Source organism: Gekko japonicus, unplaced genomic scaffold (genome assembly GCF_001447785.1).
Source record: "Gekko japonicus isolate JY-2015 unplaced genomic scaffold, Gekko_japonicus_V1.1 scaffold831, whole genome shotgun sequence".
In the NCBI taxonomy this organism is placed as follows: domain Eukaryota; kingdom Metazoa; phylum Chordata; class Lepidosauria; order Squamata; family Gekkonidae; genus Gekko; species Gekko japonicus.
Genome location: NW_015159738.1, coordinates 475975 through 488152, shown reverse-complemented (window position 1 = coordinate 488152; position 12178 = coordinate 475975). Strand labels below are relative to the sequence as shown.

The 12178-nt window shown below is 46.9% G+C and overlaps 1 protein-coding gene across 1 annotated transcript in view; it reads left to right on the top strand.

Annotated features, from left to right (window-relative positions):
• Positions 1-12178, top strand: part of LOC107125945 (noelin-3) — a 72934-nt gene that overhangs the window by 24301 nt on the left and 36455 nt on the right. Inside the window, exon 2 of the mRNA XM_015429432.1 lies at positions 2613-2759. Within this exon, the coding sequence (XP_015284918.1) occupies positions 2613-2759 (147 nt within the window). The remainder of the gene's footprint in view (positions 1-2612; positions 2760-12178) is intronic.

Here is a 12178-nt window from a genome sequence, read left to right as displayed (position 1 = left end):
CAGACCAGGTCTCCCCATGGAAACCCTGCACTCATTTTTTTTCCACTCTGTCCATTCTCTTTAATCTAAGTAAATGTCATCTAGACTCAGGAGGTGCATGCTCTCCGTCGCTCGCAAACCACAATGCACATACGGAAAGTGGTAAATGGACTCGGGCTGCTTCACAAATAACTCCTTGCAAAGCTTTTGCCGTGCACATTCACCCCAATGGGAACATGGCCTCTCATTAAAGCAAGCATTTTGTCTAGCATTTCTTTTCCCGAGTCTGTCAAGCAGGGACTACATGCAAAAGAAAACCTGGGGAAGCGGGGGAACACACTGGTCATCTGGGGGGGATGAATCTTTGATAACTCAGAAATTAACAGATTGATAATATATTACAAGGACAAATAGTTCAGGGGAAGATGGGCTCCTGTCCCAGGGAGAATACAGTCCATGGTTTGAAAGGGGGAAGAGAAGGGAGAAATCGATATGGATCAACAATGTGTTACGGACTCTCACGTCTAGCCTCCCTGCTGCCCACTCACCCCACCATCTTGAGATTCTGGATCTGTGTACGAAGGCTCATAGGAGCCAGAGCCAAAGCCATTTAAAAATCATATTCCTTTTTCTTTCCCTTTTAAATCTCGGGATCAACGTCAGAAGCTGGCCACCACCAGAAGAACTGATTGGGTTTGGATTGGTACCAGAATGTCTGGGGAGCACACAAATGAGAAGCTGGATGTTCTACTGATGGAGCTCCCAGTATTCCCCTCCTCCCCAGCAGCAGGGGCCTGATTAAGACTGGGGCTGCAGTGCAACAGGGAAGGAGTTTAAGCCATTCCCCCTCTCTGAAATGGCCCCAGGGAGCTGCTGTTTTTCCCTTTGGGATACACAGATCAGCACCTGCATGTCTCTCTGGTGAGGCAAATAACAGTTCCCTGTGCCCTTTCTGTATTGGAAAAATGATAAGGTGGGAGGCTTAAGTCCCTCCACCCCACCCCACCCCACCCCTTGCACCATGGACCTGATCCAAATCATGTTCCCCATAAATCTGAGAGCCAGTTTGGTGTAGTGGTTAAGTGTGCGGACTGTAATCTGGGAGAACCGGGTTTGATTCCCCACTCCTCCACTGGCACCTGGCTGGATGACCTTGGGCAAGCCGTAGCTCTGATAAGAGCTGTTTTTGAAAAAGAACAGTTTCTGTCAGAGCTCTCTCAGCCCCACCCACCTCACAGGGTGTCTGTTGTGGGGAGGGGAAGGGACAGGAGTTTGTAAGCTGCTCTGAGACACCTTCGGGTTGTGAAGGGCGGGGTATAAATCCAATCTCTTCTTCTCTTCTCCATCTGATGAGGGGGTGGGACACTGAGAGCTCTGATCACAGCATTCCAGATTTCTCATCTGTTCGAGCCCTAACAATGTAATCCTATGCAGAATTACTCTAGTCTAAATCCATCCTGTGATTTTAGGATTGCACTGTAAGAAAGCCAGTTTGGTGTAGTGGTTAAGTGTGCGGACTCTAATCTGGGAAAACCAGGGTTGATTCCCCACTCCTCCACTTGCACCTGCTGATGTGACCTTGGGTCAGTTACAAGCTCTGGCACAGCTGTCCTTGAAAAAGAGCAGTTTGTGTCAGAGTTCTCTCAGCCCCACCCACCTCACAGGGTGTCTGTTGTGGGGAGGGGAAGGGAAAGGAGTTTGTAAGCCGCTCTGAGACTCCAAGTGAAGGGCGGGGTATAAATCCAATCTCCTCCTCCTCCTCCTCCTCCTCTTCCTCTTCTTCTTCTTTGTATGAGGAGATTCCTGCTTCAAATCTTGCATTTGCCATCATACTTGGTGACCAGGCAAGCTATTCTCTCTCAGCCTCAGTTTTCCCCTTCTGCAACAGGTGAATAGTAACACTCACCTACCTGAGACTGGCATTGTAGTGATTCCATCAATATAGTATACAGGAAATGCTTGAAAGCACTAAACCAATTCATCTGCCTCCTCCTCCAAGAGGCTCAAGAAAGCATTCATGGGTTTCTCTCAACCCAATAAAGTCATTGCAGCTGAGATATGATTGGCCTCAGCTAGCAAATTAAACAAGGATGTGAACCGAAGGCACTCAGTTCATCTAGCATTGTAACCACTACACCACATAGCCTCTCTGATTTAAAAAGCACCTCCAGGTGCAGAATTCAGTTGGCCTACTTCTGTCCTAGAGTTATTGTATATATCAAAAGAGTAGTCCAACTGTTGTAACCCTAACACTGCAACAATTAATGTATGTTATTTATAGTTTGCCTTTCTCACAGGGACTCAGGGTGGATTATATACAGTGAGTCAGTACAATCAACAAAATGGGATATTCAATAACAAATGCATTAGGATGAGGCTGACTTTTTAATTTCTTTTCCAGTACAAAGTCCATCTTTGGTCTTCTTTTCTTCCCTTTCTCCTCCTCCTCTTCCTCTTTCCATCATTTTCCTTCTTTGAAAAAAAAATGTAAATGAAAAAGGGCAAGGCTGGTAGTGTGTTCTGCTTATTGAGGTAAACCACTTTGGTCCCACAGCTGAAGATAAATGTCATAGAACTTACACTTGGTAGAATCCTATTTTCCTTTATAATTGTGTCTCATTGTTTTGTTTCAGACTCAGATCAGCCCCAAGGAAGGGTGGCAAGTCTATAGCTCAGCCCAAGACCCAGATGGACGGTGTATTTGCACAGTGGTTGCCCCAGAACAAAACCTCTGCTCCAGAGATGCCAAAAGCAGGCAGCTCAGACAACTGCTGGAGAAGGTGAGTGGCCTTCATGAATTTACCTGTTAAGGTACTCGTTGGAAACAGTTCCATAAAAAAGGGTAATGTAGTTGAGGCCATCTGAAATTTTATACCATGGAAGTTTGATGGCTTTATAATATGTCTACTGACTTAGGAGCAAAGTTAACTGGAAAGTAGGGATGACTCCAAAATTCAGACCTGAAGCTAACCTCAATGCAGGTGGCTTTAAATGAACTGGAAGCTCTCCAGTCTGCAAACCTCAAGCCAATGATGAGCTGAGCACAAACCTGCTCTGAAATTTGGGCCCAGCTGATAAGGAGCTCACCCAGTGCGTAAACTTGCCTAGTGTCATTTCTTTCCACCTGTGGCCCTCTTCTTCCCCAAAACTTAGCCTTGTGAAGGAAGGTGTCTAAGAGCCAAATTAGATGCGATCGCATCCCCAAGTCCACCACTTCCATCATTTTAAGGACGAAATTCCTCCTGTTTACAGAAGCCATGGGGCCCTGGTTTTGATTGGGATGGGTGCATGGGGGGAGGTAGGCTCCAGTCTCCCCTCCTCATGCTCAAGAGCCCAGACCCCTGGCATTTGGAGTCTTGAAGAGTGTATGCAGGCGTGGAGAATAGGTGTCCCTCCTCCTCCCTGGGCCCCCAAAGCTCTGCAGTGTTTGTCAACGGAAGCAATTTCATCCCCCAAATCATAGTGGCATCCCTGTGGTGGCCTCAGGAACACCATCGTGCCTGGTTCACTCTGTTATTGGCTGTGAGCCCTTAAACCCCTCAGTTTCACTCCCCCTCCCTTCAGAGAGCCAGTTTGGAGTAGTAGTTAGGAGCATGGACTCTAATCTGGGAGAACGGGTTTGATTCCCCACTTCTCCAGATGCAGCTGCTGGTGTGACCTTGGGTCAGTCATAAGCTCTTTCAGAGCTGTTCTCTCAAGGGAGTTCCTTAAGGAAACCTACTTCACTGGGTGTCTGTTGTGGGCAGGGAAAGGAGAAGGGATTGTAAGCCACTCTGAGACTCCTTTGGATAGTGAAGGGCAGGGTATAAATCCAATCTCCTCCTCCTCCTCTTCTTCTTCTTCATGGGGGGGGGAAAGCAAAACTGACCAGTTAATGGCCAGTGAGCCACTAAACCTCTCGTTTCTCCCCCCTCCATCTGACCGTCTCTGTTATTCTCCCTTTAATGGAACATTGACCTTTTTTCATTGATCAGTTTGGATATAACATAAATGAGGTACAAATCTTATCCTAATTCAGCTGGTACCTAGTAGATCCTCTAACCTGGATGGCCTAGGCCAGTGATGGCGAACCTATGGCATGGGTGCCAGAGGTGGCACTCAGAGCCCTCTCTGTGGGCACGCGTGCCATCGCCCCAGCCAGGCCAAGACCATCATTAAAGTGTCGAATTCTCTGCCAAATAATTTTAAGTAAATGAAAGCATTTGGGATTGCTTTCCTTACTTTGTTTGGATCATCTTAAGTTAATGTATGGGTTGTTTTTTTCTAAAGTAAAACCTCAGTATTCAGGTTAAATTACCGTGTTGGCACTTTGCGATAAATAAGTGGGTTTTGGGTCGCAGTTTGGGCACTCGGTCTCTAAAAGGCTCACCATCACTGGCCTAGGCCTTGTCAGGTCTTGGAAGCAAAGCAGGGTCAGCTCTGGCTAATACTTGGATAGGAGACCACCAAAGAATTCCAGAGTTACTCTGTGCTGAGGAAGGCCATGGTAAGCCACAGCTGTTAGTCTTCTGCCTTGAAAATCCTACGGGGTTTCCATGAGTCAACTGTGACTTTTTTTTTTGAGCCCCCGGAGGGAATTTTTTATTATTTTTTATCAAACTACAAAACTACTACAGAAAAAAGGGAAGGGGGAGTTACATATATAGGATAAAGCAAAAGAACCCACTACTAACTAAAAACCCAAGAGAGGAGATCTTCACTAGCTTAGTTACAGCAAATCTTCACTTCACTTAGATTATTATAAACTGAGTCAAACATTTGTATTACTTTCTACATTTGTATTACAGTTTCTAGTTACAGTGCTGAACTATATGTATTCTATGAGAGATTGCAAGAGAGCCTCCCTTTATTTATTTAATTATTTTATTTATAACCCGCCCTCCCCGCAAGCAGGCTCAGGGCAGCTCACATTGCCTGGCACAATGTGCCAAGATTCATATACAGTTAAAACATTTAACACATAACATTTAACACTGTTGAAACATTTAAAACTTTTAAACAATTGGCAATTGCCGAATAAAGTGCAGTCAATAATTAGCAACCAAGATGGCGTGATGTGTCATGCAGGCTCAGGCGATTACATTCTCCTAGGCAGTTTGGATCGATCTCACTGCAGCCAGCCTCCCCCACAGATATTAATAGTGGTCATTGATGGTAATGTGATGGTAATGTGGGCAGCTCCTAGTTGAAGGCCTGGTGGAAGAGCTCCATCTTGCAGGCCCTGCAGAACTGCACAAGATCCCACAGGGTCCTGATCTCCTCCGGGAGCTCATTCCACCAGTAAGGAGCCGCCACTGAGAAGGCCCTGGCTCTAGTAGCCGCAAGCCTGGCCTCCCTTGGGCCTGGAATAACCAACTGATGTTGCGCCCCGGACTATAGTGCTCTCTGGGGTATATACGGGGAAAGGTGGTCCCTCAGGTATGTTGGACCCTGGCCATATAGGGCTTTAAAGGTAAGTACCAGCACCTTGAAGTGAATCCGGTATGCTATTGGCAGCCAGTGCAGCACCTTCAGCACCAGCTGGATGTGCTCCCATCTAGGGAGACACATCAGTACTTTCCAGTTTTTGCACTTTTTTCTTCACCTTCTGGGTAGTTGCAGCCACTTCCTTTACCTTCTCAGTATCTTGCTTCATTATTTGTATCATATTGTTTATCGGGGTTTGTTGTGCAGTAATACTTTGAGTCACTATAGACATCTGTTCCTTGAAGTTATTCAGCTGTTCCAGCAGAGGGCGCATATATTCCGCTATAGACTTTGCCACCTCACTGGTAGCTTCCGGTTTTGGGCTCTCAGACCCTTTTGCTTTCAAAAGTTTTTCTCTGTCCTTCTTCCCCGCCATCTTTTTTGCTTGTTTACTTTCGCAATTTTTTTAAAAGTCTCTGAATGTGCGCTTGACCGCTTAGATTCGCTTTGGTAAGTACTTCTAGGCAGTTTCCTTCGCATTTTCTTCCGCTCCCCCCCTCAATCGCTCAAAAATTCATGTGCATGGGAGGCGTCCCTCCCACGCTCGCCTTTTTCCCGTTCGGTGGGGTGGGGAGCTATCTTTTCCCCTTTGAAGAACGCTTCAAAGCTGACTCACATTCATAATTGGTCATTTGACTTCACTTTCAACTTTCATTTCTGCCGCTGGATCTCGCACGCTTGCCCCGATCAGCGTCACTAAATCCATTCAGTCTCACAGCATGGAGAACCGTTGGAATGAAGAGGTGCCTCAATTCTCCAGCATTTCGCGCTCGAAGAGGCAACCTCTTGTATGTTCCATGGCCAGGGTCCCTTTGCTGGGGCCCTGGGGGGGTAAGCGAGCCTGTGCACCCCCTCCTTTGGCTGGAGTGCAGCTTCACCCCCGGGAGGTCCGGGAGGTGAGTCTGCTAGTGTGCCGCCATAAACCGGAAGTCCGAGTCAACTGTGACTTGTCGGCACTTTACAGACACATACCTAGAAGATCCAGATTACAGCTTCAGTCCAATATGCTGACAGTTTAGTCTCTTGAAATGTAGTATGAAGAATGATATAACAATAACAAACCATCCATGCTGCACTTGTACGTGATGCATACTAATGAGTGTTTCCAAGTGTCAGTGTTTTCTTAAATGAGAATGTATGGATGCTAGTGAGGGGTTTTCCTCCTTGCATTATATTAGTAAGATATCATATCTCTCACAGGAAAAATGAATTAAAATGCTTTAAAAAGAAATTTTGTTCAGAAACTACAGCATGAACTGCTAGGCAAGAAACATCATAGAATAGTTGGTGGTTCTTAGCCTGGGGACCTTGAAAATACATCACAACATTAAAGGTAACTTTGCATTACAATGCATTCGGCTGCAAATAAATACCTTGGAATTCCAGAGACATGCTAATAACACAGCAGCTAAGGAAAATGCAAATGTGAAGCTGGATCCCCAGGAGAGCTCAGTAGGTTCTAATACCACATGTTTCCATCTGGGTTTTCAACCTCTAGGTGGTGCCTACAGTTCTCCTGAAATTACAGCTAATTTCTAGAATGCAAACATGAGTTTCCTAGAAAAACTGGAAACTTTGGAGGGAGGTCTTCTGCTGAGCTTACTCTCTTCCCAACCATCCCCAGATCTCCAGTAATTTCCCAAGCCAGAGTCAGTAACCTTATTTCCATCCCCTCCATATAGTCTTGCTGCTACTGCTGTCAGTGACCCCCCCGCCACACACACACACACACACACACACACACACCTTATTCAGAATATTTGCAAGTAGTTTGTGATGCTAGTGACCATTTTGAGAAGGGAAGAAAACATGGTGGGCGAAAACCACTCTCCTGAAGGGCTCCAAGGATATAGATACTGCTCATCCACATCCATCATGTGCTTCTGCTGTTCAGTGCAGGAGTAGCTTCATGACATTTCCTGGAGCTGGATACAGCCTAACAGTTCCTAGTTACAGTGCTGAACTATATGTATTCTATGAGAGATTGCAAGAGAGCCTCCCTTTATTTATTTATTTATTTTATTTATAACCCGCCCTCCCCGCAAGCAGGCTCAGGGCAGCTCACATTGCCTGGCACAATGTGCCAAGATTCATATACAGTTAAAACATTTAACACATAACATTTAACACTGTTGGAACATTTAAAACCTTTAAACAATCGGCAATTGCCGAATAAAGTGCACTCAATAATTAGCAACCAAGATGGCGTGATGTGTCATGCAGGCTCAGGCGATTAGAAGAGAAGAAGAGAAGAGATTGGATTTATACCCCGCCCTTCACTACCCAAAGGTGTCTCAGAGCAGCTTACAAACTCCTTTCCCTTCCCCTCCCCACAACAGACACCTTGTGAGGTAGGTGGGACTGAGAGAGTTCTTGACAGAAACTGCTCTTTTTCAAGAACAGCTGTGCCAGAGCTACGGCTTGCCCAAGGTCATCCAGCCAGGTGCAAGTGGAAGAGTGGGGAATCAAACCCGGTTCTCCCAGATTAGAGTCCGCGCACTAAACCACTACACCAAACTGGCTCTCCTACATTCTCCTACATTACATTCTCCTACATTACATTCTCCTAGGCAGTTTGGTTCGATCTCACTGCAGCCAGCCTCCCCCACAGATATTAATAGTGGTCATTGATGGTAATGTGATGGTAATGTGGGCAGCTCCTAGTTGAAGGCCTGGTGAAAGTGCTCCATCTTGCAGGCCCTGCGGAACTGCACAAGATCCCGCAGGGCCCTGATCTCCTCCGGGAGCTCATTCCACCAGTAAGGAGCCACCACTGAGAAGGCCCTGGCTCTAGTAGCTGCAAGCCTGGCTTCCCTGGGGCTTGGAATAACCAACTGATGTTGCACCCCGGACCATAGTGCTCTCTGGGGTATATATGGGGGAAAGTGGTCCCTCAGGTATGTTGAACCCTGGCCATATAGGGCTTTAAAGGTAAGTACCAGCACCTTGAAGCGAATCCGGTATGCTATTGGCAGCCAGTGCAGCGCCTTCAGCACCGGCTGGATGCGCTCCCATCTAGGGAGACACATCAGTAGCCTGGCAGCGGCGTTCTGCACTAGCTGCAGCCTCCGGATTGGCGCCAAGGGCAGCCCCATGTAGAGAGTGTCACAATAGTCTAACCTTGAGGTGACCATCACATGGATCACTGTAGCCAGGTCGTCGCAGGTGGTAGAAGGCCGTCTTAGCAGTGGCTGCTAACCTGGGCCTCCATTCCCAGGGAGGGTTCCAGGAGCACTCCCAAACTCCTAACCACCGGCGCAGGTGCCAATGGCACCCCATCAAAGGCCAGGAGCAAAAGCCCCAAATGGCACCCCGTCAAAGGCTGGGAGCAGGATCCCCAACCCCGAACTACCCCAACTCAGGCACAGGACCTCCATCTCCGCCGAGTTTAGCTTCAGCCGACTCGCCTTGAGCCAACCAGCCACGGCGTGCAATGCCCGGTCCAGATCTTCCAGTCTGGAGTCCGACTAACCACGCAACATCAGATAGAGCTGGGTGTCATCAGCGTACTGGTGACATCCCAGCCCAAACCTCTGGGCAATCTGGGTGAGGGGTTGCATGTAGATATTAAAGAACATTGGGGAAAGCACCACCCCCTGAGGCACTCCACATTCAAGCAGGTGCCTCCGGGACTGCTGTTCCCCTAGCACTACCCTTTGTCCCCGACCTTGGAGAAAGGAGACAAGCCACTGCAAGGCAAGCCCTTGTATCCCCACCTCAGTGAGGCAGTGGGTTAGTAGCTGATGGTCGACCGTATCAAATGCGGCCGACAGATCGAGCAACAGCAACACTGCCGAACCGCCCCGATCCAGGTGCCTCCGGAGGTTGTCAGTAAGGGCAACCAGCACTGTCTCCTTCCCATGTCCCAGGTGAAAGCCGGACTGGAAGAGATCTAATACAGAAGCGTCATCCAGATAGCTCTGTAGCTGTATCGCCACTGCCCTCTCAATTAATTTGCCCAAATAGGGCAAATTGGAAACCGGCCAATAGTTGGCTAATTCAGTCGGATCCAGGGATGGCTTTTTCAAGAGAGGGCAGACCATCGCTTTCTTGAGTGCCCCCGGGAACCGTCCCTCTACAAGGGACTTGTTGATAATCTCCCTAAGGGCACCACAAAACCCCTCGTGGCCGGCAAACACGCAGGATAGTTGAAATGGTGCTTGAGGTTGCATTTTGTTATTCCTTTTTAAATGCTTGCCTATACATAATATGATTTTACATCCTCAGTAATTATGTGTGGTGCTGGTACTTATTCTGGGTTCATTCATCCAGAATAATAGCCTCAGTCTCTCTTTAAATATAGTTATTGTTTCAGTACAATAACGTGAGGCATCTTCCCTTTCACCCTGAAACGTCTTCAAGTCTGGAGAACCCCACTCCAACAGACTGAACAGAAAAGATGTGATTTAAGGGCAGAACACACACAGTGGTTGTCACAGAGATGCTGCCCCAAATGGCCACGTCATTGTAAATGATGCCCACCCAACCTGTAAGGTTTGCAAATATTGTTCACCTGACACAAACCCATCACAAAGCTCTCTACACACTACTCTAGTGGTCACCATGGCCATCATAGGGGAAGGCGCAGTTGTTCGAAGGAAAACAGGCACTGCATTAAGCTGAATGGCTTTTCACTAATGACATAATCGGCAACCATCGCTGCAAGCCCTTTGAACAGCTGGGCTGCCGCTGTTCCTAGAAGTTGCATGTCTTACTTGGGCTTTGCAATTGGAACAGACATTTAGAAAGGAAAGCAATCTGTCTTTCAGGGTAAAGGAATTCATGAGCGTGGCGGCAAGACATACTTCACTTTCAGATAACAGGGAATATTTGTATAGTTGCTCCCATTCTGGGTCTGTTTGTTAACAGACAAAAGGACTGTTGCATTTACAGTCTAGCACTAAAATGCGCTTGAGGCTTTTATGTAATTTCATAGCATTAATGCTTCCTATAACTACAGATAACCTGCATGTCACTTACTCAAGGGAAGTCCCATTGAAGTAAACTGAATACCAGTGTGGGGAGGCAGCATCAGGGGAAGCCCTGGGACTCTGCCTTGTTGGTTGGCCCTCCAGGGCAACTGGCTGGCTACTGTGTGAAAGAAGATGCTGAACTACATGGACTCTGGTGGTCTGATCCAGTAGGGTGCTTCTTATGTTCTTAATGCATGTGTTTGCAAGCTTCGGTATGCACATATCGAAGCTGGAAAATACACACATTGCCCTATTCAGTTTGGTGTAGTGGTTAGGAGTGTGGACTCTAATCTGGGAGCATTGGGTTTGATTCCCCAGTCCTCCACATGCAGCTGCTGGTGTGACCTTGGGTCAGTCACAGTTCTCTTTGAACTGTTCTCAAAAGAGCTCTCTCAGCCCCACCTACCTCACAGGGTGCCTGTTGTGGGGAGGGGAAGTCAGGGCAGGGTATAAATCCAATCTCTTCTTCTTCTTCTTCTTCTTCTTCTTCTTCTTCTTCTTCTTCTTCTTCTTCTTCTTCTTCTTCTATCCACACAAATAGCGCAATCATGTGTATTAGAGGAATCATGCACAGTGTGCGGTCCCAGAACATAAAACTGTAATGACAAAAAGGTAATGACTGGGAAAAGGTACAGATTTATACTGGAAGTCCCAAAAAGTGCACAAAAGATACTGCCCTCACCTACTGTTTGTCTCTAGGGTCTGCTGTTTGGAAATATACCACCTTTCAAACTGGAGGTGCCAAAACACCTTGTGGTGACTGTACGGGTTTCTTTCTTTTCCATTTTGCCACCCCCCAAAAAACAGATGTTTGAAATGCATGAGATGGGGAACTGCTTTCAGTACAGGACAAGGAAAGGCAATTGGAAAGGAAACATCTGGAAACATCAGGCATATGAGAGCGTATTATATGGAAGCACCTGGGTACCTTTATTTAGAACGTCCTCTTTTATTTCAATATGCGGAGGAGTGAATCTGGAGAGAGCATTTTTAACTACTCACAGAGTAAACACTGGCCCTTAAAATTAGATTGTAGTTGACCAAATGTCAGTGTCACATCCAAAACTGCATTCTCCAAAGCGCTGACATTTAAATGAGCACTTCAGGCAGTGTTGTGTTTTTTTTTAAGGATCTTAAAAAATAGCACTTGAATTTACGAAGAGCCAGAACAGAACTAAAACTGCAGCCCCATATCAGGTTCTCTCCCTAGAACTTTTATATACATTTACAGTGTCATTTCCCTGTGTTTTATTGCCATTACCATGGATGGACATGTGGAGAGGGGCAATGCATACTTAACTAGGAGAAGAGACTTGGAGCTGCCAATTGCAGTGGCAGCCCATGTACGGCATCACATCTAGTTCAGTCCTCACAGCACATAAGGTGTTTCCCTTCTTCTGCTCAGGCTTGCCCTAGTTGTACTGCCACAGAGCTGTTGATACCAGTGACCAGTGTTCCCTCTAAGCTGAGTTAGTGTGAGCTAGCTCACAGTTTTTTAGCCTCCGGCTCACACATTTTTGTCTTAGCTCAGGAAGGATGACTCCAGAGCAAACTAATTTATGCAGTAGCCAAATTGCTCACTCACAACTTTAATGCCAGTAGCTCACAAAGTAGAATTTATGCTCACAGGACTCCACAGCTTAGCGGGAGCATTGCCAGTGACACTGAGTCACATCCTTGTAGAAGCAGTCAGAACTTTGCCACCAAAGAGATGCCAGGCTTCCGAGAAGCCACAACGTGTGTTCAGAACCCTGGAGTCA